The 13,369-nt window shown below is 42.6% G+C and overlaps 1 protein-coding gene across 1 annotated transcript in view; it reads right to left on the reverse strand.

Moving 5' to 3' along the window:
• Positions 1-877: 877 nt before the first annotated feature.
• The window catches only part of CPB2 (carboxypeptidase B2), a 36,718-nt gene continuing 24,226 nt past the window's right edge, over positions 878-13,369 (reverse strand). The window contains exons 4-12 of the mRNA XM_083168973.1: positions 12,757-12,881; positions 10,071-10,179; positions 9,183-9,284; positions 8,474-8,578; positions 6,501-6,611; positions 5,840-5,930; positions 3,369-3,571; positions 1,936-2,020; positions 878-1,270 (exon numbers count right to left, since the gene is read on the reverse strand). Of these exons, the coding sequence (XP_083025099.1) occupies positions 1,086-1,270; positions 1,936-2,020; positions 3,369-3,571; positions 5,840-5,930; positions 6,501-6,611; positions 8,474-8,578; positions 9,183-9,284; positions 10,071-10,179; positions 12,757-12,881 (1,116 nt within the window). The 3' untranslated portion in view covers positions 878-1,085. The remainder of the gene's footprint in view (positions 1,271-1,935; positions 2,021-3,368; positions 3,572-5,839; positions 5,931-6,500; positions 6,612-8,473; positions 8,579-9,182; positions 9,285-10,070; positions 10,180-12,756; positions 12,882-13,369) is intronic.

Below are 13,369 nucleotides of genomic sequence, written 5' to 3' on the forward strand. Positions count from 1 at the left end.
CCATAATGTTCTATGCACTGTAACTCCGCTATTGATGCTTCAAGATACAGGACAGTTACTGAGAGAACAGTAGAAGAAAAAAAGTTTTTTTGGAATAGAAATAGAGGCGCTATTGGATAAGAGGTTAATACTCCCCTGAAGCTTCTGGAAACTCCCGATAAGGGTCCCCTTGATACGGTTTCGTAATGAAATATGAAATGAGAAAGAAAGAGAGAGCCAAGCTCCTCGTGTAATCCTGTCTGGTACTTGTTTACCATTACAAGAATCCAGAAATCATTTTATGGGATTAAGAAGAAATCTAGCCATAAGTGAAAGACCTTGATATATGCGCTGTGACATCTATTCTGTCGTGAGTACATAGCAGAGGGGGAAACCCCAATCTATATCATCTCCTGAATCAATACGGAATTCTTATATTGTGATATGCGATTTATACTACCACTTGTGTGAGTGAGATTGTAAGGGGGAGATACCCCAACAAATGAATCCACATTTAACGAACCTGATCACTGTTTATATTTAAGTGTGATTCTTATAACCAGACAGGATTACACGAGGAGCTTGGCTCTCTCTTTCTTTCTCATTTCATATTTCATTACGAAACCGTATCAAGGGGACCCTTATCGGGAGTTTCCAGAAGCTTCAGGGGAGTATTAACCTCTTATCCAATAGCGCCTCTATTTCTATTCCAAAAAAACTTTTTTTCTTCTACTGTCCTTTCTAAAGGAGACGAGGTGGTCTCTTTATTTTTTGGAATTATATTGGCAGCTTTAGAGCGCAGACTAAATTATTCCCTAAATAAACCTATTGCAGTTACTGAGAGAAATATAAAAGTCTTTGAAAATGTTACTTTACTCTAAGCAAACTGCTACTACCATATGGTGCAATATTTTATTATGCTGAATCCATTTCATAATGTTGCAAATCATTTTATTGCAGTAAGGTTTCGTGGACATGTGCAGAGGGTACAAACATTTCATGTACTGAGTTATGTTGCAGCACATTTAGAACACGTTTATTATTAATACGTTGGTATAGCCAGTAACACAAACTAAGTAATTGGCTTTGGAAAGTTTGGGTCAGCATTACAGGTTTTTAACAATGTGGGCAGATATAATTTTGATCCCAGTTAGAGCTTCGCTACATGTTGGCTTTATTAAGGTTGGAGGAAGTAAAAATCCATAGGTCCCTTTATCGCGAAGTTCAAAGGTGAAAGAATACTTGATGCCCAGGTCATACACCCAGTCGTCAGAACCTCCCGGAGCCAGGTCTGCAAAAGTGCGATGAAAAAGATTGGTTCTAGTTAACATTTACTTATATGACAAGTACAGTATAGTTCCAATGTAATAACTAAATAAATATAACTATATTATTTTACCAAACAAAGGCTACAGAGATGGCTGGTAGAACATACTTACAATTCCACTGAGATCCACAGGTGCCTAGTGCCATATGCAGGCTGAAATACTGTTATACCCCTTACACATCGCCACTAAATACCGGGTACAAGCAGGTTTCTTGCTGGCCCGACCTGGTAATTAGTGCAATGTGAAAGGGTTACCGTGTCCGGCAAACGGTAAAACCGGTATAAAAGCAGAGTTCTTACCGGTTCTTTGCCGTGTTGCTGTGTAGTGTGAACGGGTTAAATGAGTCGAGCGACCCGTTTCCCGCTCACACTATGGAGGAGCCAGCTCCTCCATAGTGGAGAGCTGCCTCCTCCCCCGCCGTGCCTCCCGGATGAAGTCAGCGAAACGGCAATAATGCCGGTTTGCTGAGGGGATGTGAACATCCCAAAATGCAGGGTCACGCCGGGACTGAACCGTTTCAAAGTCCCGGTGCGACCCTGCATTTTGCGATGTGAAAGCAGTTTAATGGGTCACATGTCAAGGCGTGAAAGTAGGTGAAAAACCATTTTCTTTATTATGAATCACTTACAAATTGTCTCAGCTCCTGTACCAGATATATATTTAATTCTCGATGTTGATCTGATTCCATCAGTTACTTTTTTTGCTAGCTGCAACTGAAAATAAAAAAAGAAACAGTTTATGTGGAACTGTATTAAAGTGGTGTTTTGTGCCTTAAATGGTAACTAGGGAGTTTATTTAAAGATGAGAGTTCAATTGAAGATGGGATGTTGCTATGGGCAACCAATCACATTCGATCTTTTATCTTCTAGAAGGTGCTAAATAAGACAGAATTTCTGATTGCCCATAGCAACTTCCCACCATTAATAGAACTTCCATCATAGTAAATAAACTCCTAAGAGTGACGCTGAGCTAGACACGTATGCATTCTAAGCATGAAGCTTTAAAAATGTGCAAAATAGTGTATTTATACCATATGGTAAAATGGATGTTAGATTGACAGTTATCATGTCGACATGCATCAGGTTGAAATGTGATATATATGGATGGTATGCTGACACGATGGAATATTGACCTAATGGCCTCTACTGCCTGGTACTCCCTCTACCCCTTTTCATCCCTGCTTGATGCTGCACTGTAATCCACAAAAAATTCCTAGTGTGCGCAAGCATACATGGCCAATAAAGTTGATTCTATTCTATTCTACTGATGGTTTCATCTGCCCCCAGCGTGCTTTTCTGGTCCAGGGGTCATGTGACCATAACTTCCAGCACTGGCCTCTGATGGAGCAGGTTTTTTTTTTTTTTAGCATCTTAACTGTAACCCCTCGTCCTAATCCTATCCTACCCCTTTCTCGATATTTGACTAATTATCTATAAAGTCCTGTTGATACGTGAGCATCTTAAGATACACCAGGTCTACTTATACCTAGTGTTCATTTTAGCACCGGCCATCTTTGAAAACCCATGACGTTCCTCTTCCCTGCCTGGGGTGTTGCTGTCTGCTGTAGTGCTTCTGGTCTGTATATCAGCACTGACCTGTGCTAGAAAAATCACAGCAGACAGCGACACCCCAGGCAGGGAACAGGAACTGCATGGGTTTTCAAAGATGGCTGGTACTAGAATGAACACTATATACCCAACTAGTCCTAAACACTAAAAAAAAAAGTTATGTATTGATATGGCTACTGACAGGTGTATCTGGTCCCATGCACATCTGTATCATTTTTCTATTACACAAATATGCCCTTACTTGGTCTGAGTTTGCATTGGTCAGCTCTACCAGTCCTGCCTCTCTAAGCAAAAGCAATGCAAGTTCCAAATATGCACACCTATTGATCAATATTTGTCTAAACCTGCCACCATTTCTGATCAGAGCATGCCCTTTCGTGCAACAGTATGTTCTTAGAATTTGTTTCATTAAGATAAAAAAACCTTTTATACTAAACCTATTAATTTTACTATCTGAATAGAAAATACAATTCAAAAAAAGTCTGTTTCTTACCAGTTCATCATGATCATTTGATTTCTCTTTAGTGTATGAATAGGGAAATAGCACCATCTGGGAGTAAGAGTGTATTGTTATATAGCCTTTTATAATATCTTTCTGCTTTCTGATAAAATCAGCAACTGCGGCCACCTCAGGTTCAGATTCTGGGAACTGTCCACAGTATGTTTCATAGCAAGGATTACTGGAAGCTCCAGGGCCTAGAAAATAATGTAACCATTTGCATTTTAGGCACAGTGGGCAAGGAACATCCATATCAAGATATATAATACCTATATTCTGGGGGGACCCCCCTTCCGCCCCCCGATCATGGCGTCTTCCCCCCAAGCTCGGCATTTAAATACCGCAATCCGCGGGTCTCAGAGGAGGGGTCAGAGCTAAAAGGTCACAATCGCATCATTTTAGGCACGCCCCCTCCATGGAGATCTGTGAATTATGTTATTTTACACAATGGGGGTGGGGTGTAATGATGTCACAATCAAGCCCCGCCCCTCAAATTGCTGCTGAAAGAGTCCTCTCTGGTCTTCTCCTAGAGAGGAGGCTGGAAAAGTCGGCAATCCTGATATATATACATATGTAAGGCTAAATCCTTTTCAACTTTTTGAAACTCCTCTCCGGGAGAAGCCCGGAGAGGAGTGAAAGGGGGGCGGGAAGAGGCTTCATTTTGGGGGATGGGTGCGGCTGATGTTACCAAGCCCCGCCCCCATGACAGGCTGCAGCATCAATTTGCGGGTCCGTGGATGGGGGTGGGGGCTAAAATTACGCAAAATGACGCAAATTGCGTCATTTAAGCCCCACCCCAATCCCGCGGACCCGCAAAATTCGTAGTTTTAGACCGTGGGGAGAGGAGGAGCAGGGGCTATGGCGAAAATGCGGGAGACTTGCCCACCTTCCCGGGGGGGCGGGAGGGGGACCCGATTTGTGGGACCCTCCCGGCCATTCAGGGAGGGTAGGCAAGTATGCTAAAGATGCATGATCAGAAATGGCAATGGACAAAGGTTCTGGTGATATTTGAGACCAGGTCAGCATTGATTGGCCAATGTCAAGTTAATATGGTATACTGCTAGGATGTCTTAATTATTATTATGACTTTAAGATTATTAATGTCTCATTTTGAAGGTGTTGGAGAAAAGACACAGACATAGGGCCAGATTCTCTAAGCTTCAAAAGTGATAAACAGCCAGCCAATCAGCTCCTGTCTGACATTTTTCAAACACTGTCTGTGACATGGCAGGTAGGAGCTAATTGGCTGGCTGTTTATCACACTCCATTTTATCACTTTTGAAGCTTAGAGAATCTGAACCCTAATGTTGCTATTTGAATGTTGCAAAGTTCACAGGTAGATACGGCAATACTAGGCACCAGCAGAATGATATTATAATAATTATATTACAGTAGGTAGGTACTGGTTGGCAGGGCACCAACAGCCTGGAATTTATTACAGCACTGCAGGACAGGTATTATGTATTAATTAAATATAATAGCCTAGGTAGTAGGTACTACTAGGTAGGTAGGCAGTAGCACTGTCAGTGGCACCAGTGGACTGAGTAGGTACTGGCAGCCTCTATTCAACACCAGTGGACTATATATATAATATTATATTATATACAGCACAGCACCAGAGGTAGGCCCCAGCACAGAGGAGACAGTAGTACTACAAGTACACAGTTAGTTACACACAGCAGAATCAGTTCACTGGTTTACTTTACACTGCAGTAGTTACACAGCTGACTGTCCTCCTTGCTAGGGTGATCCCAGCCTAAGCAGAGAGGACAGAGTACAGAGAAGCACTGAGGGAGCCCCAGCAGACAGCCCCAGCGACAACTTCAGTTAAAGTTCAAGCCCCAGCAGCAGCGCCACCAACACACCCTCTCCCAATGCTCTCCTTCACTGGAGTGAAGATGGCGGGCGTGGGAGCCGCTATTTAAAGCATCGCGAGAATCCAGCGCCGGGCGATGACGTTTTGCCCATGCTGCCGGATCCGAGTCAGACGGGAAGCTCAGAGCGCCGCTCGGATCTGGGCTCGGATTGATGACGTTCGTGCGGGCTCGGATCTCGGAAATCTGAGCCCGCACATCCCTAGTTTTTCAGAATATTTCTGTTTTTTTTTGTTTGTTTTTCTCCCGTCCCTTTTTTTTCATACTTACCTCGTTCCCCGATGACCACCATGGCCTCCGGGATCCTCTTCAACGACATCTCCGGTCCCAGGGGTGCATTGCACGGACGCGCTCACGCAATGCACCTCTGGGACCGGAGATGCCGCTGAAGAGGATCCTGAAGGACACCGCGGACGTCAGGGGACCACCAGGGGATGAGGTGAGTACATAAAAATATATATATTCCAAAATTCAAAAAAATCTCTCATTCAAAATGCTTGTGTTCCTGAGCATTTCGGATAAGGGATATTCAACCTGTAATACAGTTTTATTTCTGCAGATTTAAAATCCCTTACAATAGTAAATACATACCACACCAGCCAGCGTTGAAGTTCCTATTGAGGTCAGTACCATAGCAGTGGCTGTTGGGATGTTTAGAACGGTTCTTTCTCCACATTCGATTCTGTTGAAATAAAGGTAAATGTAGTGTATTACATAATCTATTTCCAGTTTTGTTAATATATATAAATATATACAGTGTGTGTGTGTGTGTGTGTTTGAAAACACTTGTTTTATTATAATTTTGTACTGTATTCTCTATGTGGTTTTCACTAAAGATCATCTATTTTTCTGATAAACTTGATCTCCGCACTGACTCAAGAGCAGGACTCTCCTAAAATAGCATATGCCGCACTCCATGTAAATACTGCACTTTTGCGCATACTGAGGTTAAGTGTTTCATGGAGAAGCAAATTATCTTTAATGATTGTCATTCTAGCTGTGCCCACTTTGCTGCAGCCCTGATGTTTCCATATTCATAGCATGATGCTATACCCACAGAGTGCGGGAGTGACAGGAACAGTTATTATGATGGAGAAATAACTACTGTGCACGGCAGCATCACGCCGGGCAGCTACATCAATTTCATTGCTAATGCTTTAAATGTACTTAATCCTGATTGATTGATTGATTGCTCGCCTGCTCATTGCACATCCAATAGCCATGGCTATACACCTAGAAATAGTATACTTACAGTAGTCCACGTATAGAGATATCCATCTGCATTCATCACCGGTAAGACATAGAAGTCAACGTATTTCAAAAGATTTGTCATGTACTCGTCCTGGTTATAGAAACCCACAGCCTAGACGGTGAACAACATAAGGACATTTATAACTGTTCGGCCACTTACCATGTTGCTTTAATGGGCAGCATAAAATATGCTCTAATGACCACTGAAGAACATGTTTAAATCATAAACAATCATCCACAGGAGCAACTTTTGCATATTGAAATGTTCTATTAATCACAGTTTTACTATTGATGAAAGATTTATTTAAAAAAAAAAATGAAATACAAATGAAAGTGCATCTTAGATCGGCTTTGGATATTTAGGGTCTGATTCTAGGTCACACGTTGCTGTGACCGGTGTAGCGTCTGTTGCCGTACTTGCAACTGTCACTTTGTGGTTATGCCAGTATTGGCCCAACACCTCGTGTACAAGTGCGAGCACTAGGCTCCTATTTGAATCTATAGATGCTGTAATAATGCACCATTTAAATTTGCACCAGGGGCCTTATTCTGGTCCATTCACCTGGACCAGAATATTCGCAGGGGCTCCAATGGTGGGCATATGCTCAGGGTCATTTCTGTTGGGTGCGTGCGGCCATATGTTTTCAGAGGGTGCCGGACGGGGTCCCGACAGTCGGAATCCCGACTGTCAAAACACTGACAGCCGGGTTCCCAACGGCCACCCGCTATTTTCCCTCGTGGGGGTCCACGACCCCCATAGAGGGAGAATAGAATAGGTGGCAAGCGTAGTGAGCCACCGTTCCCACTGCGTGGCGAGCACAGTGAGCCCGCAAGGGGCTTTTTTGCGCTCGCCATGCTGTCTGGGTCCGGCCAGCCAGGATCCCGACGTTGGGATAATGACTGTCGGGATCCCGACTGTCGGACCCCTATACCACACCCGTCTTCAGATCCACTGTGACTAATGCACTGATCCCTTTTACATCAGCCTCTGAATCAGGCCCACAGTCATGAGTATAACATGATTGGAAAGCATCACGTGTACACTAAAGTTGTAACGTGGACACAGTTACACTGCTTTAGGCAATATCACATCTGTGCCAACATATGACATCTGAATTTTCTGCCCTATTGAATGGTTTGTGGATAGCCTCGGACTGGCCTGTGGGGAACCAAGTAATTCACTGGTAGGCACTGGTGATTTTGACTGATCTGGCAGCTGCAAGATGCTTTTGTTATCATTGCCGAGTCTGTCAACAGCTGATGAATGCCCGGCGGTGATAACAAAAGTATCTTGCAGACTCCATATCAGTCATCTGCTAGTGACTGCCTGATGCAGGCTGGGAAAGAAATGGAGCCCTGGACGGGCAGGTTGATGTGATGACATCACACGCCAGACCCACCCTGCATCGTGACGTCATACGCCGGACCCACCCCGCATTTCACATCACATGACCCCTCCCAGTGAGCCCTTCCCCTCCCAGGCCGACACTGTTTGTGGACAAAGAGTACTTCCCCATCCAAAATAATGTTCTTGCTGTTGGACTGTTTCCTAACAGTGATATGCAATATACTGTACTGTATATGCTATTGGCAGGGCAGTAGAGAGTCGGGCCAGGCCCAAGTACTTTTCAGGGGGTGTGGTCATGCACCTTTAGAAAAATACAGAAACAAAATCACTTTGAGCAACTCTCTGGCCACACTAGTGTCTAGCAGCAGCATGTGCTGTGTTGAGAAGAGCTGCTGCAGCTGCCAGGTAATGGCGGCCCCACTGGGCCCTCTCCAATTGTCCTTGGTCTGAGTAATTAGTACCTCCTCCTCCCCTCTCTCAGCGCCACTGATTGTTGGATTACAGGCATCCAATATCAACATTTCCATTAGTGAAAAATACATATTATTACCATAGCAACAAGGTATTTCTGAAAATATTAGAGAAACTTAAAAATCAGTGGGTGTATTGTGGGTTACGGTACTTACATGTCCTACAAACCATAAGCAGAAGGCCGGAGAGACCCACTCCCTCGCATGTATGCCACAGTCAATCCATATAGCATTTCTTGCTGTCTTCATCTTCCCAGACAGCTGACAAATAATTACAAACCAATGTGAATAATGTGTATCAGTGTCACTGCCGTAGAATTACCTGAAATGCACTAAACGGAACCTGTCACCTGGTACAGAACAACAGGTAGTCAAAGATGCAAAGTTAAAAGAGAACAGCACAATTACTGAATCTTTAATGATACTTATTAAGTTACACAATGCTGATTCTGCCTGTTTGCTACACCAACTAGTCCAATGCCTTGCCCACTTACTTGTTATGACTGTGACAGTTTCCGCCTTGTCTTTTGGTGTCTTCTTCTACCATTACATTAGCCCTAGGTACCACCACTGGTCTGCAGCTAGGGATAACATGTAGCTGTGCTTTGTATTGTGTTGGCCTTACCTACAGGAGGTTTGGTTGCACCTATGTGAGTGCCTAGGGCAATTTACATTTCCAAACCCCTGGTGATAACAGAAAGCAGATTCCTAAATTGTTACAAAGATATCAGTGCTTCACATCTACTATACAAGAAGAAAACAACATCCATCCCCTGCACAAGTGGAGATACCTATATTGTGACAACAGATTTGTTATTAATTTAATTGTATATACAATTTAGAAATTGTGAACACACTTACATACCTTCAGTACATAGAGCGGTCTCTTTTCAAATGACTCTCCAATCTTAATCCTTTCTAGCATATCAGGATGTTTCTCTGCCATTTGTTCCATCCAGAAGTATATCTACCAGAGAATAACACATTTACCATCAAGTTTATGGACCAGATGTACTGATGTGTGAGTCCGGTGACTCTGCGGGATGCCACCCAAACTTAAAGAGGCAGTCATTTACATAGCATGGTTTTGCCTGGTAACTGACTGCCCCTTTAAAAAAAACTCAGGGTTCAGCCGGCATCCCGCATGGTCGCCAATCTCGCACTGCTTTACAACCTGCCGTATGTATGTTTTTGCCATCTTTATTTCTAAGTGGTTTCTAAAATGTTATATTTATTTTATTCTTTCTTCAACCCACACAGTATTTATTGCACCACAGCCAGTATCAAAGCATAACAGCCATTCTTGAGCCGAACCGATGCCAAGCTCCTTCATTCAAACAGGCTCCTGTTTTGCTCCAAATGTGTTGTTTGTTGTTGCGGCCAAATAGTGCAAGTTTTGTTTCATTATTCCAAAGCACTTTGTGGCTGGAAGCTTGCCGTGCAAATTACATTTATCCACGCAATGCTGTACTGTGAAACTATAAATCACCACTAAATCTTTCTACAGTGATATGCGTATTCCTGGCCATTTTATTATATCAGATTTTATATAGTTTCTTTATAGAATGCCAAATTCAATATTTTTAAATATGTAATGCTATGGATAGTGAGTATTTAGAATTCATAATTAGCAATTAAGTGTACAGTATATACTGTACAGGCACCCCTGATTGCATTCAGCATTCAGTGAAAGTGTTCTGTGCTACTCCATATCCAATCATTAATAATAAATAACATTGTGAATAAGACATACATCTTCCAGTGAATGGTACTGTTCATAGAAAGAGACAGAGCTGCGTTGACCGGTAGTGTCATTGTATGTTTGCTGATCAATTAGGTGCTGGGCATTTTCAACCAAAACACTAAATAAAAAAATAAATAAAAAAAGTCAAGTCCATTAATAACAATGCACAAGCATAGAGTACATTATTCACTTGGTTTGTCATACAGGTTGAGTATCCCGTATCCGAGTATCCATTATCCAAATTATTCCAAAAGCCATACATTCCAGAAAGTGGGGAAAATTTTTTTTTGATAAAAACTTACTGGGGACAACTGTAACAGCACTACTGGGGACATGATATGTAACTGCCACTAAATATGTGCAAGACAATGATTGCTTGGCATTCAAATTCAGTGCCTGAGATAGTACACAAATTTTGTTTCATGTTTTGAAACCTTGTTTTTTGAACAAATAAAATATATTTATGTGCATTTCATGTAGTTGATATGTTTATACAGCATAAATGCAAGATACTTCAAAATACATAATTGAAATATTAAAATATTCTGAAATACGGAATAATCCGTTATCCAAATTTCTGAGCATTTTGAATAAGGAATACTCAACCTGTATTTCCTAACATATTGGGGAAATTTAATAGGATGAGCGCTTCAGAAAGTGAGAGATTTGGTAGGAAATCTCCAGTTATTTTAAAGCACCAATCATTCACACTGCAAAACCAGTTTGATTTTGCAGTGTAAATGATTGCCACTTTAAAAAAAAACCTGGAGATTTCTTACCAAATCTCTCACTTTCTGAATCTTTCATCCTATTAAATTTCAACCAATGTCTCCTTTCTGCATATGATTTGCTTCTTTCATTCTTTTCATCTGATTCCATTCCCTATTTCTTTCGTGCTACACCTTGTGGAATGTACTTTCTCTCATATCAAGACTCATCTCACTCTGAAACCTTCAACCATTCTTGACAACATACCTCTTCAGACGAGCTAATGAAATTCATAAACCACAGTTAAACTTCATAGGATATTTTAAGTGTTTTTCATTTGTATATTATATTCTACCAGATTACCACACCTCTACACAGTTTACACAAAACTTAAGGTGCATACACACTGTACAATTTTTTTTGACCAATTTCGTAAAAAGACATTTCCCTTGAATCCAGTGTCCTGGATAAAAAATATGGTACTTGTGTATTATCACGGCGCCCCCGATATTGATCGTGCAATGTTTTTATCGCATCACATGCCATACACCCGATGGCATTTAGACCCCTATTCGATTAAAAATTGTATAAGCACCCTAATGGGTTCTTTTAAGCACCCTAATGGGTGCTTACAATGTTAAATGCACCCCCACGCCACCCCCCACTATAAACGTGAACCCGAAGCGTGGCGAGCGCAGCGAGCGTGCGAGGGGCGGCGGTACACGTCCTACGACCTTTTCATACCCCCACTATCCACGTCAGCGTGGAGTTGATTTTATAAAGTGTGCCGAGCGCAGCGAGCCCCGCGAGGGGACGTGTATACCTGTGAAGTTATGCGCGTCCCCTCGCGGTTCTCGCTGCGCTCGCCACGCTTCGGTGGCTTGCTGCGCTCGCCACACTTTATAAAATCAACTCCACGCCGACGTGGATAGTGGGGGTATGAAAAGGTCGTAGGACGCGTACCGCCGCCCCTCTCGCGGGCTCGCTGCGCTCACCACGCTTCGGGTTCGCGTTTATAGTGGAGGGTGGCGTGGGGGTGCATTTAACATTGTAAGCACCCATTAGGGTGCATTTAACATTGTAAGCACCCATTAGGGTGCTTATACAATTTTTAATCGCATCCCATCGCATTGTACGGCATTGTATGCCATATACAATGTCATACAATTTTAAAATTGTACGACATTTTACAACATCGCGCAATATCGCATCGCATTGCATACCATCGCATGGCTTATGGTATGCGATGCGATGGGCGCCGTGATAATACACAAGTACCAAAAATATTGATGACAGATGAAAGACAAAAGATCTAGCTACAGTTTATAGGCTCTTTTTGAAAGATATCCAAATTGAGCTGCATGCACAGTTGACGAACAACCTTGATGAACAACTGGCGGGTATGCGCATCATCATTCGTTGGTCGTCGCAAAAGATATTTTGACCGATTTCGTTCAGAATGGCCGAAATGAACGAAATTGGTCAAAAAAGTTGGTAAAAAAAATTGTACAGTGTGTATGCACCTTAACATGTGTTCTCTTTTTAAACTGAATATCCTCTGAACGCAACCAACATTGCAGTGATTATATCATATCACTTTAATCACATTTTACCCATGTAATCTTGCTGGCCCAGAATGTAGCATGGTGTAACCTCCTATATGAAACTTCTGTGAAATATATGAAGCTTGTGTGCAAGAAACTCATACTGCCAGGGCCGGCGCCACCACTAGACAGCTTTAGGTATTTGCCTAGGGCGCCGGCCACTGAAGGGCGGAAGTTGGAGCACACCCCCCTCCCCGCCTGGGGCGCACCGGAAGCCTCGCACCTTACTGCTTACTGCACCTACCTATTTGTCTGTTAATACCCATTACTATGTTTGTTATTAATTGTAAAGTGCTAACCAATATGTTGGAAGTTTATAAATACATTTAATAGGCTTAAAAATGACAAAATAAGTGCGGCACTAGAAGCTGTGTATAACTTACGTATATGGGATTGTAGAGTCCTTCAGTGTAGCCTTCACCTCGTCCAGCAATGATGCATTTACATAAAGATGAACTTCTTTGTTCTTTACTATATACTCAGGAGAGTCCGGTTTCCACAGGACAATCTAAATATTTTTTTGTAAAGAAAAACAAAACACCTGAAACCATGAAGATATACCTTAAATACTAGAATAAACAAGATCAGCAAAATGTATGGTCACATCCACTTCCACAAACATTTTTTATGTTGCCTCCCAGGCACAGCCTTAGGGGGGTATTCTGGTTGATTTACAAGGCTGCAAGTCCACTAAACCCCGCCTGGCAAAAAGTGGCTTGGCCGCCACCCATTGGCAGCGTGTATTCATACGAACTGGCTGCAAATGGATGTTTTACATAAACATCCATTCGCAGCCTGCGGGGTAACACCACATCATTTGATGGTCAGCAACCATGGAATGATGTGGAACGTGCACACATATGTAAGGTTGCTCAGAGAAGTGGGCGGGCAGCTGACATCCGGTGATGTCAGCTGCCCGCCCCTCGCACCCACGTCATCGGCCCATTAGCATGAGAACACCCATTAAACACTGGGCGTTTCCATATACTAATGTGC

The sequence above is a fragment of the Crinia signifera genome, chromosome 2 (genome assembly GCF_055691185.1).
Source record: "Crinia signifera chromosome 2, ASM5569118v1, whole genome shotgun sequence".
NCBI lineage: Eukaryota > Metazoa > Chordata > Amphibia > Anura > Myobatrachidae > Crinia > Crinia signifera.